Source organism: Macrosteles quadrilineatus, unplaced genomic scaffold (assembly GCF_028750875.1).
Source record: "Macrosteles quadrilineatus isolate MER2022 unplaced genomic scaffold, UCM_ALF_1.0 Scaffold_1__1_contigs__length_201487025, whole genome shotgun sequence".
In the NCBI taxonomy this organism is placed as follows: Eukaryota; Metazoa; Arthropoda; class Insecta; order Hemiptera; family Cicadellidae; genus Macrosteles; species Macrosteles quadrilineatus.
Genome location: NW_026542594.1, coordinates 38747566 through 38768518, shown reverse-complemented (window position 1 = coordinate 38768518; position 20953 = coordinate 38747566). Strand labels below are relative to the sequence as shown.

At 34.7% G+C, this 20953-nt stretch overlaps 1 protein-coding gene across 4 annotated transcripts in view; it reads left to right on the top strand.

Moving 5' to 3' along the window:
• LOC128982785 (inositol polyphosphate 5-phosphatase K-like) overlaps nt 1-20953 on the top strand; it is an 88285-nt gene that overhangs the window by 32130 nt on the left and 35202 nt on the right. For all 4 annotated transcript variants that reach the window (XM_054401785.1, XM_054401784.1, XM_054401787.1 and 1 more), the window contains exons 5-6: nt 6903-7081; nt 17381-17605. In XM_054401785.1, coding sequence (XP_054257760.1) covers nt 6903-7081; nt 17381-17605 — 404 coding nt within the window. The remainder of the gene's footprint in view (nt 1-6902; nt 7082-17380; nt 17606-20953) is intronic.

The window sequence follows — 20953 nt, the reverse complement described above, 5'->3', positions numbered from 1 at the left end:
CCTAAGGTAGGCCTGTAATTGAAAGTTACTTTTCTCACTGGTTAAAAGTAGTTAAAATACTACCTCAACTACTATACACTACTAGGCCTACACACTACTACACACATTATTCGGCTTTAAATTTTCATTAACAAAGGTGCTCTAGTCTTTTCCACGAAACACTGAGAAATAAGGACATTAATGCTTTACCAACAGACATACACACACAAATACAGAATTGAATTAGGGGATTTGCTACGCTTTAACAAAAAAAAAACATAATTATTTTAAAGTTTTGATAGTGTCATTGAATTTTATGATAATCGTTTTAGGCCTAATCAAACTGTAAAATTGGTGTAAATCCGTTGGCAAATATATAAATAAGTAAATAAATACTCAGTCCACAAAACATTTATACGTTAACAACGCCAAGCTTTAAAAATTCATGATGGTTTACTAAACAAAATCTTTCACTAATGTTTTATGATTTTCATAGCATAAACTAAAATTTTGGAGTCCAGACAGAAAACGCAAAAATTATACAGTAAGACATCAATTAAATTTAATAAGAAATAAAGTGCAGCACTAACGATAACTTGTAAATACAGTAGTGATGTGTTTGTACGTAAAAATTATTCTTACTGCTACCACCGATTCTAAGGAAAAGTAGCAGTTTACCAATAACCAACGTTAACACTTAAGAAAAGAACTATAGTACTTACGACCAATTCAAACTGTCCTTCTAATCCAACTGTATTATAGGTGTTAATCCGTTGGCAAATATATAAATAAATAAAAACACAGGCCACAAAACATGTAACATGTAACGTTAACAACGTAAAGCTTTAAAAACTCACTATGGTTTGTTCAAAAAAACTTTCACTTCATGTGGTGCAGTAGGCTACCCAAGTTATTAATCACCCTTGGTTTTAATTTTTTTTAAGTTTTCAAAAATTAAAGTTATTTCCCATTAATACCATTATTTGTAAGCAACTTTTTATGTTAACATATTAATGACAGTTTGAAGAAACCACCTTTATCCAAAGAAAGGTTTCTTATTTAAAAGATTACGTAAACTCTAAACGATAATCGGTACATATATAAAGCAAACATTCGGAGGAAATGTGACAAAATGCACATATCTGGGGTTTTGGACGTTTGTAGTTTACTTCTTGTACTTAAAAGTACCTATATTGTTGTCTAAATGTAAGTAAGTAGAAACCAAAAGTGACACATTGGAAAAGCGAGTTTAGCTACATCTGCAAGTTATACCTCTGTTACGATCACAGCGAAATCAGAAAGATCTTCCAAGATCGCAGCAACATCCACGATCACCCACTGCAGTTGTGATTTCTTACTTTGCACTTTACACAACTGTCCTTGAAGCGCCGTCAATTAGTGGAAACCTTTTTTGTAAGCTATTGGTGACGATGATTAAAACTCAAGAACAATCGTTGCACTTGCGATTAATTAAACCGGTTTAGTAAGGCACAACGTTTTTAATCTTACTTGGTTTGGATGTGCTAACAAAACTTGATCGGAAATTGTTGCGGAATTTGCAAAGACACTCTCACCAATCCAGTAAATACAGAAAAATGATTAGAACCTTGATCGGTACTCTAGTTTTCTAGGAGTAGGCCGTGTAAAATGACATTTTGGCGTTACAGACGGAATCACAGAATGGACAAACAGACAAAGTTTGAAATTTTTTTTCTGTCTGTCTGTCTGTTAAACAGAAATAGAGATAAGACTATGAAACGTAAAAATAACCAAAAACTGCATGATTCTAGGCAATGTACAGACAAAACTGTAATTTTATTTATATAGATTACCATAGATAAAACACTTACAAAATTACAACAGGTAATGACTAAAGCATTTGATTAATAATATTGTTAGGGGTACAAGATGTTTTAAAAACTCTTGAAATTGTTATTTGATACAATCCATTCCATTGGGTTACAGTAGTATTATGTTCTGAAATGGTTTCAATCAAATCAACTACAACTACTGCTGCATTTCCAAGAAAGTAGCTTAGCTACAGCTACAGCTACAATGAAATGTAGCTATAGCTACAATTTTAGCTACTTTTCCAAAGACGTTAGTTTTATTCCACGCACTCAGTGGCTAAATGTAAATTAATTGCAACTACATAAACCTAACGTTACAACAACACAACCAAAATAAGTTAGTTGGGTGTTCCATCATATTTAGTACTTATTTTTAAATATTGCATTATTTTTAAGCATCTTATATGTAAATTTCATTAAGTTCAAAGGACATACAACCAAACTATTTTTGATAAGCCCATTTTATTTCTTTAATGTAAATTAATTTATAGATGTCTTTTATTAACTATTAAAAACAATAAAACTGTGAAACGATTATTTAAAAATACTTTTTTGTGTTACAGAGCCTAGCTTCCTGATTTCGGAGTTAATTGCCTATCTTTATTTTATATTGTTAAAAACGACATTGCTGTAACTTTTAACCATAGTGATATGTTACTTGTTCTATGAATAACACTTTTCAATGTCAAGAAATCGTCCTTTGTCATTATGCATAGGTCAAATTGTGGTTCAACAAACGTTGGTGCTGAAAACAGTATTTAGAAAATCTTATCCTGAAATCGGCTTGTTGAAAATTGTCAAGTAAAAATAACATTTAGGCCTACTTGGCTTTGTAAAAAGTTGGCTATAGTAGGCTTGTTCTTACAAGGACTAAACAGGTATATTCCTTTCCTATTAATTTAACTTGGTATTCGTTTTAATCCAATAGCATAGCCTAGGAATAGTCCTTGACAAGAGCTGTTAGCAGGAGCAAACTATGCAATTTTTTCAATGTAAGTTTCATGTTATATGGAGATTTTTTCGTTACAATTATTATGTAGTCTAGGCATATCTTAAATCTCATCAGGTAATTTCCTCTTCGTTAATTTAGTTAACCTTTGAAAAATATTCGTAATAATAATAATGCAACCAAGGAAGGGCTTGTGATCATGAACTACAATCAACAGCGAAAGCAAAGATTGATAGAGCTTTCTGATTATTTTAAGGTTTAGGGATGGTTTCCATTAAAACCAAAGTTGAAACTATCGATTAATAAGGAAACTAAATTGATAACTGTATAATTTCCCTGTCAATCACTTGCAAGCATTCAATAGCTTCTCTTGTCACCCGTAACGTTTAAACGTCGTCTGCATCTAGCGATTTTATTTTATCTGACAGTAATCATAGAGTAACAATTGAAGGAAATGAGAGCCAAAAATATGGATAACACTCAGATAATGGCCTCCATGTCCACGGAACGTTGTAATAGGTAATGAAACTACTGCGACCAGCTGTATGAAGCCAAGAAAGTAGGCCCAATTTTCTTGGAAATCTCAGTTTGAAAGAGGTTGGTTCACGTAAGGTTGTGATAAAAATCACTATCTCAATCAATGTTAATGTAGCGAGAAAAGTAGCTAAGATTCCGCTACAACTACTTAAAAAATGTAAGTATTATTACTTGTATTATTGAAGAAACCACCTTTATCCAAAGAAAGGTTTCTTATTTAAAAGATTACGTAATCTCTAAACGATAATCGGTACATATATAAAGCAAACATTCGGAGGAAATGTGACAAAACGCACATATCTGGGGTTTTGGACGTAAAGCTACAAAATCTTAAAAGTAGCGTAGCTACAGCTAACGCTTCAAAAAAAGTAGCGCGCTACTTCCCAACACTGGGGATAGCAAATGGCAAATGATAGTGAAAAACAGATAAAAATATAGTTAGGCCTACTTATAGAGGCTACAAAATAAATATTGGATTCCCAAAAAGCAGTTTGTGAAATGTTTAGTATTAATACAAAAGTTAAAATTAGTAGTTCACATTGATAACCATTTGTAACACCTAATGTGTTTCTTTGTTTGAAGTTCATTGTTGGTGATGGTGAGTTAATGTTGTTCAAAGATTTATTGCGGACATTTTCCATCACGAATGTAAAAAAACAATACACAACGTTTCGGGATCTGGAATCTGATCCCGTCCTCAGGTGAAAAAACTTAACTAACACATTACAACTAACAATACACAAACGCCCAACCTAAGTTGGAATACACTACAGAAGGTAGCAGTCAAAAAATATGCACTGTATAGCAGTCAAGTCATGATATAACATGCAAATAATAACCAATCACAAAACACTATAATCTATAAAAGGTGTAACTTTTAGCTCACACAATGAAACACTAATAGCACCGTTCGCAACGACTCCACCAATTAGACTGAAGCAACATGGCCGACCAATCGGAAACATGGAGACAACAGTAATGGCTTCCGGTCCCTGGAAAAGTAAAACCAACAAAAAGGCGGAGCGATGTACGATGCCGCAAGATGGGAGTTAATTCTGTTTATTCCTATCACGAGTTTTACTACGAGTTAACATAACGTTCGAATTTTGAGGAGAACTCGTTATATTCAATGGTCTTTTTGTGTTAGTTAAGTTTTTTCACCTGAGGACGGGATCAGATTCCAGATCCCGAAACGTTGTGTATTGTTTTTTTACATTCGTGATGGAAAATGTCCGCAATAAACCTTTGAACACCTAATGTGTTAATACATGTGGCATTCTTCTGTGTCAAAACAATGGCTTGATATCTGATCCTAACAGACAAACAATGAAACTTTCTTCTCAACCTTGCCAGACCATTTTTCTGCATATTTAGTTGTACAATGAATTTTTTGATTCACATTAAATCAAAATAGCGCAACCCTTGTTATTGAAATAAAGTATAAAAATAAATAAAGTCCTCAAACTGGTTGTGAAAACAAAACTCTCTCCAAATATGTTGCATCTTAAATTGATTCAACCTGTCAAGAGACATTGGAAATGTTTGATTTATTGAATACGAGCTTGTACCTGCACAGCAACATCAGTAATCATCTCCCGCGACCGCGTCAACACCCGTGAGCGTAACTTTCAGTCTCCGTGACTTGGGTTATCGTCTCCTGTGACAGTGGCAACACCAGTCTTCGGCGACAGTGGTGATCATCTGCCACGATTACGGCAACATCCGCGATTGGCATTTCAATTTTAAAACCGATCTCGCTACTAAGCGTTATCGCCCCTGACAGGAAACAAGTACTCGGTTGGACACTAGGTGCGATATCCCGAGGAGTCGGTTATTCCGAAGTTGGATATGAGGGGTTCTACTGCAATATAAATAAACGGTATCAGCATTCTGATACATACTTTCTCCCATAAGATTGTCAACAACCTTTCTCATGAGTAAGCGGTGAGAGTAAATATACGGAAATGGGATTTGTACAATTTTCTTCAGAATTTTAAGGACTATAACATACTAAATTTTTATCAAAATCGTTCTAGCCATTTTTGGAAAAATCCGATTTTCCGTTATTTTATGGGGATTTTTATGGGAAAATAAATAACTTAATTTACCATAACTTTTGAACCGTAATTTTTACAGAAATGGGATTTGTATCATTTTGTTTAGAATATAAAGGACTATAACATACTAAATTTTTATGAAAATCGTTCAGGCCATTTTTGAGAAAATCCAATTTTTCCAGTTTTTTATGGGGTTTTATGGGAAAATCCCCATTAAAAATAAAAATTTTTTAAAAATGACAAAAACTATCAAAATTGTAAGGATCATAACATACTTTGTTAAATCAAAACCGGATTTTTGTCTAAAATCCTATTTTTTGTTATTTTATGGGAAAATAACATAATTGAACACTTTTGAACTGTAATTTTTACAGAAATGGGATTTGTACCATTTTGTTCAGAATTTAAAGGGCTACAACATACTAAATTTTTATCAAAATCGTTCGGGCCATTTTTGAGAAAATCCGATTTTTCCAGTTTTTTTATGGGGTTTTATGGGAAAATCCCCATAAAAAATCAAAATTTCAAAAAAATGAAAAAAACGCCTGGAGATACCACGGATTAGAACCTACATACCAAATTTCATTGAAATCGGACCACAGGTGTAGTCCCTAGCTCTGTACACATCCAGACACACAGACACACACACAGACACACCCACACACACAGACATCACTTCAAAAACCACTTTTTTGGGTCCAGGGGGACCCAAAACGAATATATCCACTCAAAACTCAAACTCGAAAATTTTGACGAAAACAATACTTTCTCCATATACTATGGTATAGGGGGAGAAAGTAAAAGGGGTTCTTTCATGCATACAGTAGAAAATAAGGTAATTTAAAATATGATGTAATTTTTTCATTGGTTTCAACCAGATTATTCATTCCTCTTCTTGATAAAAATGTTGTCCTTTTACTGTTGTACAATATTAGGTGAATAGTATAATCCCTGCTGTAAATACAATTCAGCAAGGAACAACACAGAAAGATAAGTAATAGCACAAATATTAGATCAGGAGCTGTATGGATCATAAACATAAACAAATGATGTCACTGGCCCGAATGTAAATATTATTTAACATTACTTAAATGGAATGTCCAAAATCAGCTGTTATGGCTATAAGTATAGACATTCAGGCCAGTGATGTAATTTGTTTATGTTAATGCTCCATACTGTTTCTTTTCTTCTATTTGTGAGTAGCCTACATAGTGAAAAATTCACCATTCATAACAAAAAGTTGTAACTAACGTTGGTATTTTTTCCTGTTACAAAATGTTTATTTTTCTTTGAGGCCAGACCAAAGTTAGGCCTAAGCTACTCACTGTGGTAATATTCTCCTCAAGAAAAATGTCTTATAGATGCTGTTGGATCATGACCCCATAAAACATAAAATGTCTGTTACTAAAGAATGAACAAAAAGCAACTTTGACTAAAACAATCTTGAACAATGTTTAGCAGAGCTCGCCCTAAGATTGTATGATAAACAACTTTGGGTAGGTATTTAATATATATATATTTTACCATTAGGGCAACAAAGGTGCAGTGACTTTCCGTATGGACTTGTACGGAGCCTCGGTTTGTCTAGTCAACGCTCACTTGGCAGCTCATGACGGCCATCTTAGTGAGCGGATAGCAAGCTACAACACTATAGTTGAAAACCAGAAATTCAAACTCAATGAAGAAACAACCAAAATATTTTTCCATGAGTGAGTACTTTAGCACTCTTTGTGTCTTATTGACTGCAAAAATCAACACATTTATTATCTGAATTGTATTTAGAGCTAAAATTCTGAGGATTGTGTTTCACAGTTTCAAACATAAATTTTCACTGTCTTAACTCCTGAGAAATATTACCTGATAAAACACAAATAATTGTATGAATAGCTGACCCATGTGAAGCATTCCCACTGTATCCTCCTCAAATCCCACTTAAGGGGATACGCCACTATCTCCAACTTTTTTTTTATTATTTTATTTTTGTCAACCTAGTTAGTATATTTTGTTTATACTAGACTTAGTTAGAAGATTTAGGTACAAAAATATTGAATTTATAACTTATTTACTAAATTTATATGCGTTTTTAGTTATTTTTACCAAAATTTTTAAGAAGTCGTTATTGAGAATAACTTTTCAACTACTGATCGGAATGACATATTCTATTTATTTCCTGATTCAGGATGAAATAATGAGTAATTCTGTGTATAATCGTTATGGTAACTAAAAAAACAAAATTTTTAGGACACCTTTTATTCAAAATATAAAAAAGCTGAAAAAAATATTTAAAATTTTTGCGTAAACATAAATATTTTTAGTAAATGTAATGCTATAGGGCTTACTATACACACAATCCTTTATTACTATATAAAGAAGGTCTGGTGAAAATTTGAATACTATAAGTATAGTACTAACGGAGTTATTCAAACTTTTGTACAATAATAACCTAAAAAACACGGTATTGAGATAATCGCAGGTGATGTAACAGGTGGTTGGCAGGAGAAAAATTCCCATAACTACACTAATTTATCATTTTATATTATATATAAAAATAGCAAAGTACTTGTTTTGTTTTAAATAAATGTACCCTATTTTATACCTTCATAATACATAATTATGGTACACAATTAAAAGTGTACATATCAGGAACAAAAAAAAAATAGTTCAAAATTTTGTTAAATTGCTGGTTGCGGCGGTTTATATTTTATTTTTTTTATACTAGAAGGAGTTGTCAGATTGGCAAACAATTTTAGCTAAATGTTCACATTTAAATGACCTATCTGAAAATGCAACTTTTGGAAAATGTAAAAAAAATTTAAAATATGGCCTACAGATAGTGGCGTATCCCCTTAATCAAGACAACACACACTTAATACTGAGTAGTTGGTACAACGTTGATTTAGGTATTGGTCCTTACTTCAGGAATAGATGTGGGTTTACATTTTACACCATTAACTTTTTTAGAACATAACGTTATGTTATTTACATTTTCACATGTTTTAAGGACCTCTTTGTCCACCATGTTTGAAGTGATGTTATGGTCATTCTGTTTTTGTGTTGATGGCTTTCTTTTTACACATAGTTTTCAATGAAAAAACTCGCACTTGACACCACAAACAAATGAATGTGCAAAAAAAAAACGGGATCTGGTACATACAATCCTTCCTTCGTTAGCGTCTGTCCATGTGCCTTTGCCTTATTTAAAATCATGGCAAATGTAACTTTTACAGGAAAATTCTTCTTAGTCAGTTTGAAATGATTAATTATGGACTATTAGCGTAGTGAGACAGATTGACCGGAGTCAGCCATGTTGGCTTTGTAGATCTAGTTGTCCAAGTGAACTACAGCCAACCTTGGGCCCTGCTTAGCGTTTAGGTTTCTCATCAACATGATTGTTCTTTTTAGCATGGGTTTATGGGAATACGAACCTGAAGGGCTCAATGAGTTCAAAATTTCTAATGGATACAACGGAGCTTTCTACTTTTCTTGGTATGGAACCGAATCAAAACTGAGACAAACCGTTTCTTGTCGCTAACAAACTTGTCACAACAAAACCAATAAACCAGCAAAGCTACCCATCAATCCATTGTCCGATAATCTTCTAGGCGGAGAGTAGTAAGGTACTATAGTAGAACCTCGCTAATCCGTCACCTACGGGACCGAGAGCATGGTCAGAACACCAAAAAGGTCGGATTATCAGAGGAACGTGTTTATTGAATTAATACCCCCGACGCAGCAAACCTGCAGACTAAGCAAATTTCCATTTACAATTTATTTTTTTATTTTATTTATTTGGTGGCTTGATATCTACTAAAATATTCCCTGAAAATTGTCAGATTTATTTCCTATTTAAATAACATTAATTTTAATGAGTACCAAGGTTTGTGTTACAGGTAAATTGAGGTGTATTTTTTTTATGTTGCTAGCTTAGTATGAAATAAACAAAATAGTCAAATTTGATTAAAATATATCCATAAACAAGCAAACGACAGCAGTTTATTTATTCTCCATAAGAATAACATGGGCATTTTAAATTTAAAGTTTTTTAAAATTATCTCCTTAGTCCTTAACCGTTAGTCATACAACAACGCTTTATATACAAAATTATTTATTTTTTTAAGCTCTACAAAATGGAAATAAATGTGAAATTCTATGTTTTTAGAGTCAAAAATGTGAAAACCCAATTTTTACCCCATAAATCCCCCTATAAACCCCCGTTATATAATAAAACTAATTATATATTTAAAATCAAAATTTTTTTATGAAAATCCTGTTTTGTATTCCTTTTAGTGAATTTCCCAATAGGGTAGAAGCTATTACTGTAGGCGGCTTGAAAAGACCTAGACCCAGGACCGATTTACTTTTTCATTTTGATGTCACCAGAGGCAAAAACACTATTTGTTAAAATTTATATATATATATATAATATTATATATATGTGTCCGTGAACGCAATAAATTGAGTAATTTTCTTTTGATTTTCATGAAATTTGGCATGAACGTTAGGGTGGGTAGAAAAAAATCAATAATTCTTTTTCGAGTTGTAATACCTTGGAAAAGTTGCTAAATTGTAAGAACAAAACAGGGTAAAGATATAAAAAAAATATTGGTTTTTGTCTTCCGGTCGCGCATGTGCTCTGAAGTTTGAACAAAGAATGAGACTCATAATTTTTAGAAATTTTTAAATTTTTGGTTTTTAACATGTAATAGTTTAAAATAAAATCTACAAGACCATAATAAAGTGATATTTAAATAATAGTATTGTATGTTAATATCTTCCGCTCGCGCATCGGCTGCAAATATGGCAAAAATCAAGAAAAACTCAATTTTGTAGTAGTCTTATTTAAAATATAATAATCAATATCAAAATGTAATACCGAAAATCTGTTTGTACACATTCAGATAGTAAACCTGACAAAAACAACAGACGAAGTCAGAATTGATCTTTCGGTCGCGCTGTGAAGTAATTTTCCTGACGGGCGACAAGTGGGAAATTACGCCACCGATATGAAAACGAGATCCCAGGATTCGCCCTAGTCTGGATGCGGGGAGTTTCCCAGGAGTCGATAGTGATTCGGATAGCCTAAATTTGATAGCCCTGGTTCTCAGAGCTCGAGACGAACGTTGCGGGTTACCCAAACACCCAACTCGAAATCACCACTCTAGCCTAGGGCTTGTGGGGAAATTAATGATTTTGACTTGACTCTGTGGGCAAATATCTAAATGACACACTACTAGCTAACTTAACGAATCAACAAGTAAGCTAAGTAGTCACTCCGCTTACCTACGGAGTTAAGTCGTCAACCCGCAACAAACAAGGTTAGAACAAGATAGGCCTAACCTAGTCTAACTCCCACAGAGTCCGAATTTACTAAATGGTAAGAAAACAAGTTAGCCTAAGTGGTCCAGGTGAGGAACGAACAAAAACGAAACTAAAAAAGTGAAACTGCTCCTGGAGCCAAAAAACGAAAAAATTAAACTTCTGCTTCCTCACGTGGTCGACTTAAGCAAACCTAGACAAACTTGGTCCGGCAGAGACCTGTCTGCTGGGACGAACTTCGGGACGTGAGAGTACTGTTAAAGAAAGGTTATAAAAACCTGAAAAGGAAAATCCCAATACGTACGATGAACTTTAGTTAAAATTATACGTCACCAACTATAAAAGTAAATTCAACAGGAGTTGGTTAAGCCGTAAAACGATGGCGGAGTGGTCAGGCCTAGCCTGTAAAAGTTGGCTAGGAATATCGGAATTATCAGAATTTGAGGGCTAACCCCAATAACGACAGTTGAATATTATTGTAAAACTCACCAATCGAAGATTCAAACTTAGCGGAAATATCACTTGAAACGAGAACTCGCACACCAACACGACTTTTAATGCGCGAAAACGAGCGACGAAAAATTCTTAACCTGAAGCGAAGACAATCAGAGTTAGAATGCCCATCTTCTTCTTACCCCTCGACAATACCCTCAATCTACTCACGCTCACCTCTGATTGGTCAGAGGTTACCAAAAAAAAACCCAAAAAAAAACAAAGTTTGATGCTTGAGGGAAAGCGTAAGAAGAACTAGAGCAAGAAGAAGTCAAATGGGAAGGAAGATGAAGAAGTAAGGCGGAGAAGTAAAACTGGAGCAGACGACGCTCCCCGAAAAACAGTGCGGCGGTTTTTACTTCCTCTCTCCCAGTCGTCTGCTGGTGCGTCTGTCACCTCGGTTTCGTTTTGAGGTTAGGTAACGACGTTGAGGTTAAGTTGCAATGGTTACATTAGTGCCACGACTAGGCCTACTCAACAGCTTATAACTAGCTGTTTAACCATCGTGGTTAAAATCGTTATTTTTACCCCCCTACCCATTTGACTCGTTACAGCGCATAGCAATATAAATTCACTTTAGCATGGGTCAGTGACCCGAGCGACGCCATGTGATTCCGAAGTTTAGGATTCCAAAATGGAACAGCAGGGTGGAGATGATAATGTATCCCTGTGCTCACAAACTAAAATTTACGATTCTAGTGACAGCAACCAAGGATCTTTACCTAAACTTCCAAAAAAAAGACCCATGGTAAGCAAATGAGGATGAACTTTAACTCTACTGTTTTGGTTAGCGACCGTCCTGATCGTGCTTCAACTGCAATAGCCTCTATTGTTTTGCACGAAGTTGGTATAGTCACTTTTTCTGACAATTTGCAAGAAAGATCTATACTTATTTAATACGCAAGCAGGTTAAGGGTGTAGCATAGAGCACAAGGGCCTAGATTTTTTAGGATTTTTTGAGAGGATAGCAGGCTTACCTGAATGGGAAAGAGTCCAAACTGGCACAGGAAACACAAAACAAAACTTTACACTATATACACAAAACATTAGAATATTTCACTGTCACTGACAGCATTTTCAACTAAGGAAGAGGAAGAGATAGTTTTCTAGATGTCCAAAATGGTGGCCAGTGAGTTGTTGAGTCAGTGTTGCCAATAGTATGAATTCAAAAAACACAGTTTCAGTTTATCTTTTATGCACTATATATATATATATGAATAAATATGTAAGCCTGCTAGTTGGGTTGGATATTGAAGTGGAGTGGGTTAGATTAAAGGTATTATCTCAGGTTTAGGTTTGGGGGTTGTCTAGACTTAGTAAACCATTGATAAGACAATTCCCATCTTCTCAGTTGTGACTGGTTACATTGAGGGGGCAGTGATTTGACTATTTTGGTTGTAAAGCAGTCATTGAAACTAGGGTTATTGTGGCTCTGGGCATGTTGTACAACTGGTTTGTCTTTGTATCCAGTAGATACATCTTGTCTATGGCCATTCATCCTGGTTCTGAGGCTATTGGTGGATAGGCCTACATACTGTGCCTCACATTTGTTACATTGTAGTTGGTAGATAATGTTCTTCGTTTCACAAGTGTTGAAGCCTCGGATGTTGTAGTTTTCTTTGGTTGTGGAACTGGAAAATGTTTGGCTGGGTTGATTTATTTCACATGTTTTACATCTCTTGTTATCACAGGGATATGAACCGTTAGGGCGTGCGTTGTTTGGGTTGTTGTTGGCCGGGTCAGGAACTTTTGGGTGGACTAGTATTTTTCGGAGATTGGGTGGTTGTCTAAAAACAATGTTAGGTGGATCTTTCAAAAAATTGATGGTGTGGTTGGAGGCCTTGAGGATTTTGAAGCCCTCTTTTAAAATGCCATTCAATGAATGTAGTCCTTGGTGGTAGTCTGTGACAAGAGCAATGTTTTGGCTATTTCGTTTTTCATTATTTGGTTGTGGATGGTCTTGCGCTAAGCGGATTTGGTTCTCCACCAGCTTTCTAGGGTAACCCCTTTTTATGAATGCTTATCAATGGTTTACTAAGTCTAGACAACCCCCAAACCTAAACCTGAGATAATACCTTTAATCTAACCCACTCCACTTCAATATCCAACCCAACTAGCAGGCTTACATATTTATTCATAGTGCATAAAAGATAAACTGAAACTGTGTTTTTTGAATTCATACTATTGGCAACACTGACTCAACAACTCACTGGCCACCATTTTGGACATCTAGAAAACTATCTCTTCCTCTTCCTTAGTTGAAAATGCTGTCAGTGACAGTGAAATATTCTAATGTTTTGTGTATATAGTGTAAAGTTTTGTTTTGTGTTTCCTGTGCCAGTTTGGACTCTTTCCCATTCAGGTAAGCCTGCTATCCTCTCAAAAAATCCTAAATAATACGCAAGCAGGTTTTTTGTGACAATTACTCCTCCGAAACTACTGAACCGATTGACATGTTTTTGGTGTCATTGGAAAGAGCGTAACGTGAAGCTGTGCAGGAAACTTTCTTTTTAGGGAAATAATTAGAGAGTGAGGCCCTGGGCCCTTTAAAGTTTTGTATTTCTCCATAAGATTAACATGGTAATCAAAAAATGTTATGAAACTCCAGCTGTTGTCAGAAATAAAAAGTGAGAAGAAGTACATATGTTAATTGTAAACAGTCATTAAATTTGCTAAATTTAACAGTTTATTACAAACATTTACTGACTTTGAATGTTATTTACTATTTGAATTTGGGTTGGTGTAGATATTACAATGGAAAAAAGCGAGAGAGCCTGGATAAATTGATATACTAATAAGAAAACTGAATTAATTAACACTGTGCTGCATTTCTTAATAATCATTGAAAGACCCGATTTGCAAACTATGGAAATATAGGAAAGTCATAGAACACAACCAAGGAGAAGAAAAAGAAATAATGTGTTTTTTTAAATTTATAATCGCTTCTAAAGTCATCAGAAATTATAACTGTTAGTCGTTTTAAAATAACGCCTGTAATTCTTAGCAATTGCTCGAATTCGAGCAACAGGGACCCTAGTAATTGTTAAATAAGGCGATGGCGAGCCATTACATTTTGAGCAAGTAAAGTATTTGTTCACGGACCGTTGTAAAGGTTAAATAATCGACTCGACCTTGGAATATTCCACCCGAGTTTTATAACCAATGTTAATGTTATCTTGAATGGTTGTGTTGTATATTTATAATTTTACTTGTTATAATAGTGTGTTTAATTATTTTTAAATGCTCATGGGTTTGAATCATTTTACGCCTGGATAAAGCATTTTTGACTCTTGTCCCCCTAGATTTGTTACTTAGACTATTTACTTTTAAGCCATAGCTAACTGTTGTTTTAGGGGTTTGTACCTTTATTTGACGCCTATTAATTATGTAGGTGTTTATTTATGTCACGTGATTTACATTTTGACTTTGTCTGATACATAATTTGATCAATTTGGGCACAGTTCTTTGAATGATACAGGGATACATTATCATCACAATTCTTTTGTTCAATTTCGGAATCTTACACTTCGGAATCACATGGCATCGCCCGGGTCACGGACCCGAAAGTGCGGCGCTAAAGTGAATTTGTATTGCTATGCGAGACCGGAAGATCAATTCTGACTCCGTCTGTTGTTTTTGTTAGGTTACTATCTGAATGTGTACAAACAGATTTTTGGTATTACATTTTGATATCGATTATTCAATTTTAATTAAAACTAGTACAAAATTACGTTTTTCTTGATTTTTGGCAATATTTGCAGCCGATGCGCAACCGGAAGATATTAATATACAATACTATTATTTAAATATGAATTTCTTATTGTCTTGTAGATGGAATTTTAAACTATTACATGTTAAAAATCTAAAATTTAAAAATTGTAAACATGTCTGATAAAAAATGAGTTTTTAATTTTTTTTCAAACTTTAGAGCACATGCGCGACCGGAAAATAACAACCAATATTTTAAATATTTTTACACTGTTTTAGTATTAAAATTTAGCAACTTTTCCGAGATATTACAACTCGAAAAAAAATTATTTTTTTTTTCTACTCACCCTAATGAACGTGCAGGGCAGGATAAACTGAAATGAGTTCGCAAACCAGCAAGATCAATTCATGGGAATACGGTGTTGTGAGATTTTAAAGTTTCACAAAAGTTGTTTTTTCCCTAATTTTTACCCTTATAACATGTAAATGCCCAATTTTCATTGCAGCCATTATGTAGAGCCAGGGCCGGATTTCCCAATAAGCCCGGTAGGCCCGGGCCTATGGGCGCAAGCTCCCAGAGGGCGCACGGCCGAGAGGAAAAATATTTTTTTAATATCTAAAAATAAAGTAAATAGCCATAGCTTAAAATATTTTGCAAGTTGATAAAAAAACTCTTGTTAATAAAGCATTATAATTTTGAAACTCATTGGGAGAAATAGTTGTTAGAATATTTAAACTATTTTTCAACATTACGCATCTATTTCGTTACAACATTTGTAACGAACATTGGTTATGGCGTAGGCTGTATGTTGTCGAGCGCCCGAGCGGTACGCTTCGTATTGCCACTGCACTGCCACTATGCTGGCTCGGGCTCGGCACTACTGATCAGAGTGATTAGGGGCGCATGCGTGTTACCACCCTCACCTCACATAAAGAAAATTAACTAATCTTTTGATCAGTTTACAACAACCTGCAGGGTCAAATTAAATTATATAAAACGTTTTGTTGAATATTAAAAATACGATAAGTTTACCTTTAAAATTTAATAACGAAAAAATATTTATCTGAGTTTGAAACAGGCTTTAGAAAAATTTAATCTTCTCCAAAGCACCAATAATGGTGTCATTTTCTCCTCAGCTCAGACCTGAGGATAATTATGGTTGGCCGGACTATTGCTTTGTTTTGCTATGCAAATATAATCTGGATGCAGTACCACCATAGATTAACTATAAACTCAAGTCGCCTTCTTACCATATTGTTAATTCTAAATATTGTTTATGACCTATTGTTTATGTTTAGATCGTTTTATTTTGGACAAACTAGGTTTTAAAAATAACCTCAATAAAAAGAATTGATTTCAGCTAATCCCTAAGGATGACAAATCTACTAAAGGAGTATGTTTAATCTATGGTATCACATACTGTTATGGAGTTCATGTTTTGGGGCCTGAAATTGGAATCAATGGACACGCTTTTTTGTAGGAATGCTCTGTACTGTGTGTTGGTTTTTTTTCTTTCGGTCCCACAAGCGTGAGCAATTGCTAAAAGCATAAAATTGCCAAAAGTGTTTAAGACGGCATTTTGTTAAGGCTAACCAAGACAATTCTTCAAAAAACTTGTAATGATAAAATTCTGACGATGAGTGGTGTTCAAGCAATTAACATAGGCCTATGCATGATATAGTTTTTAATAAAGGTTTGTAGAAAAGAAAATGTGACCAGAATAGGGGGCGGAAAAACTATTGGGCCTAGGGGCGCCAAAATGCTAAATCCGGCCCTGTGTAGAGCTTTAAACTAATTTTGTATATTGAGACATTGTTGTATAATTAAAGGTTACTGAGAAAATTCCAAAAAAACTGTACATTTAAAATTCCTACGTCATTCCTATGGAGGAAAATAAAACTGTTGTAGTTTGCTGGTTTATGGTTGATTTTGGTGAAATTTGGAAAATTTTTAAATTTTATCCGATAGCCTATTAACATTTTTTTAAAATTTTCCTTTCCCCATAGCCGCAAGCCTAAGTATTCTTTAAACCTAATGTTATTCAAACGGGGAATGAAATATGACTCATTTATGGACATATTTTACTTAAAACAAAAATTTGCTTAGTCCGCAGGTTTTCCCTGGTGTGGGTATTTAATATTTATTTATCATTTAGTCTTTATAAAAATATTTCCATAACCACTCGTACTCGTACAGTAATTATCATTATCATTCGAGATGGGGACGCCACCTAGGTGCATATTTTAACCTAAATATAAGTGAAGGATGAGTGCAGAATAAAGTTTGATGCCTTTCGTAGCTTTGTTACTGACTAAGGAATTGCTGTTTACTTTTCAACATCAATTATTAAAATGCCTATAATTAATGGCAACTGGGTCCGGTTTTGAACCATCAAAAAGCTATACACTTTTCTCAGGATCGATCTGGTGACCTTTTGATTAATATCACTATATCAGCTGAGCTACCTTACATGTAATGCTGTCTCCTGCAGCTATGTGTTCTGGTACGGAGACCTCAACTTTCGTCTAGAAGGTGACAGTTCACCAGCAGAACTTGCAGACACAGTTGCGGCAAAACAACTTGACAGACTCTGGGAGAAAGACGAGCTAAGTAGAGTACGAGCATCAGGTGAAGCATTCAGTGAGCTGACGGAACAACGACCTACATTCAACCCTACCTACAAGCATGAGTTTGGCAAGACTAAGTACAGCAGTAGGTAAGAACTCGGGTCTTTTCCAGTCTTGTGCTTCATAAACCCTAGCAGCCTTTCTCAATTTCAATTATTGCTGTTAACTCTTAACCACTTTGATAACTTGGTGTAACATATTTTTACACATTACTCAGTGAGCAGCTGGTTTCCGTACTCCATTTAGACCAGAGGGACTGGTAAAGTCAGTTGGATTACAGTAAATTTACTGATCACTGGTATATGTAACACATTTTCAAAAGGTAGAGAATAGCATTCTTCAGTACGTTCTAAACAAAACTACAAGATAAATATTAGGTTGATTTATCCAGGCATATTACACTTTCACAAATAAATATTGGAAAAGTTTTAAAATGTTTCTTTTAAAAACAGTAGATAACCTTAATTTAATTCTAAATTATCTTTAACATTTTAACATTACAAATAACATTACATAACTTTAACATTACCCCAAAAAAAAACTGATGTTAAAAAAATACCTTTTATACATTTACTAACTATTTACACTTCAACCTTATCCTCTTTAAAGTACTCTCCATCGGAATCTATGCACTACCCCTATGGGGTTTTCACTGTCCAAAACAATTTTTTAAGTCTTCTTTTGAGATGGCCACCAGCTCTTCCCTCCTTTTAGCGAATTTCCCATATAGGGAATAAGCTATTACCGTAGTACTCATGGTAAAACCTGGACCCGGTACCGATTTACTTTTTGGTTTTGAGGTCCCTAGAGGCCAAAAACACTGTCCGTTCAAATTCATATATATCTTACTAATATTATAAATCTGAAAGTTTGTGAGTTTGTGTGTATGTTTGTGTGTATGTTTGTGTGTGTGTGTGTTGCTCAATCACGCATAAACTACTGGACGGATTGGGCTGAAATTTGACATGATGATAGCTCACATTCCCGATTAACATTAAAGCATATTCTTATCTCAAAAACCCTTTTGGGCTCCGCCCCAGTGGCTCTGTAGTTCCCCATGTTAATCTTATGATTTTTCATATTTAAAAGGAATTAATGAATCTTAACAGCTGTTTCAATTAACACGTTCGCTGCTACGGACGTTCCGGAACGTCAGCCGGGCCACGGCGCCAGGAGCTAAGAACGTTCCAGAACGTCACCGTTCATTGTTGTTTAACGTTGCTATGGATAAGCCAGCACGTCACAAGCGTTCTATATTTCTTTGCAGCTCGTACGGACGTACTTTTCTGACAATAAAAAATATAGTTTCCCAAATCACCACCAGGGTCGTTTGGAACAGGGCTTTGTTTTACCTCTTTCCTGCTAGATAGCGACACTACTTTACTGACTGTAACCTGGGTAGTGCTGCTATCTATCAGAATCACTTAGTACTATATCCAAAGCCAGTTTTATTGCAGAACATTGCCATCCAGTATAACTACTGTTGTTTTTACTGTAATTCAGTGTATCGGTGGCAATGTCACGCAGCGGCCGAGCGTTAGTTCAGCAACTGGCGCCGTCCCGGCATCTAGCGCTCAGCAGCGAACGTGTTAAACAAGTTGGTTCTGTTCTATGATGTTAAATAGCATAAAAGTTACAAGGATTACCAACAGGGTGCAGCACTATTATTTTTTTAAATTTATGACAACAGCTAATTTCCAACCAAACGGTGAGTGAGCGTAGCGAACGAACTTCAACTTGGAGGCGAGTTAGCGTAGCGAACGAGCTAACCTGAAGGCAAGTGAGCGCAGCGAACGAGCTCCAACCTAAAGGTGAGTGAGCGTAGCGAACGAACTTCAACCAGGACGTGAATGAGCCATGCGAATACTTATGAAGTTAAACGGGGCGAAGCCCGCGGGTACAGCTAGTATGTATATATATCTAGTGGCTTGTAGGGACATAAGTCCCTAAAAAGCTTGAATCTAAAACAAATTATTGTAATCTTTAAAAAAACTCAGAATCAAATTATCTATGTGTCAGGATAGATATCCCAGTACAACATATCTTTTGTGTAAAAAAAACAAAAAAACAGTTTGTTGTTTATCTTTGTTTGCTTTTGTTGATGTTATTTTCAATAATTAATTTGAACGACCCTAGAGGTTTAACTTTGATAAAGGCAGAAAACATGTTTGTGAATAAATATTAGTTTACTAAGGTAGCTTTGGTCTTTTGGTTAGTGGTGAAAAAAGGCTTCCCTGATTGAAATATTGGAATTTGTCTTCGTCAAAAATGAAAAGGCAAAAAAGTGTGGTGAGATAAGCTTATTTCTTGGTAAAAACCACTAAATTAGCACCCGACCCAGTTATTATTTCTATGTTTATGCTCATTTTTGTAAAGGTTTAACAAAATTAGTGTAATGTAAATGCCATTGACAGAAATTAAACCCTAAATGTCTTTCTGATCAACATTAAAAAACTACTATTAGCCTAGTATAAGTATATGTGGTGGTAATTCTTGTAATCGTGCGATTGACTATACATATCCTATCAAAAAAGGGCCTAATCAACATTTGGTTACTAACTATTTTGCGACTGGTTAGAGTTCCATTGCCCAGTTATAGAAACCAATCACAACATGCATATTTTTGGTTAGTTTTAAGCAACGGAAATTATCTCTAGTTTTTACTGTTATACTTAGGTGCTCCCTTTACTACCGTGCATGCTAGGCTATATTATTTGAACCTGTACCTGGTTAGTCTCCTCTAAACAATATTGTTTTTTCCTCCCATTGGAACTTGTCAGTACTTACTTACTGAACGAATAACTGTATGGACCCCTATTTCATATTTATTCCAAAATTGTTTTCTAAGAGGGGCCTTTGAGGTTATTCCACTTCATAAAAAATATTGATTAAACTCAATAAATCTCATAATTTATTGATCGAATCTCATAAATAAACGTGATTAGTAAATTTACAAAAGAGTGTGTCATAAATATTTAACATATGCTTTGAAATAAAAACAAAGCAGATACGTTTTGAAATCAAAAGAAAGCAAAAGTTCTTAGTTTATTCTTGAATCGTTTCTTTAATCTTGAAAACAATTGATTTCAACTTTGACGTAACTAAAAAGTCTTAATTTTATTATGGGTAACGTTATCCCTGGTTTTATAGGGTGAGGTTCATAATGTCCAAATTTCACAAACTCCAACGTCTAAAATATTAAATAAACAGTGCGTTTCATAACCTCCAAATTTCATAAACTCCAAAACTATAACTTTCAAATAATCACCGATTCACAATGTCCAAATTTCACAAACTCCAACGTTTAAATATCAAATAAACAGAGCGGTTCATAACCTCCAAGTTTCATAAGCTCCAACGGTACAGTCTCTGCCAGAAGTTGCTGCAGAGGTTGCCGTGGTTCGGTATGTAGGCGCTACACGTTCTACTGTTGTAGC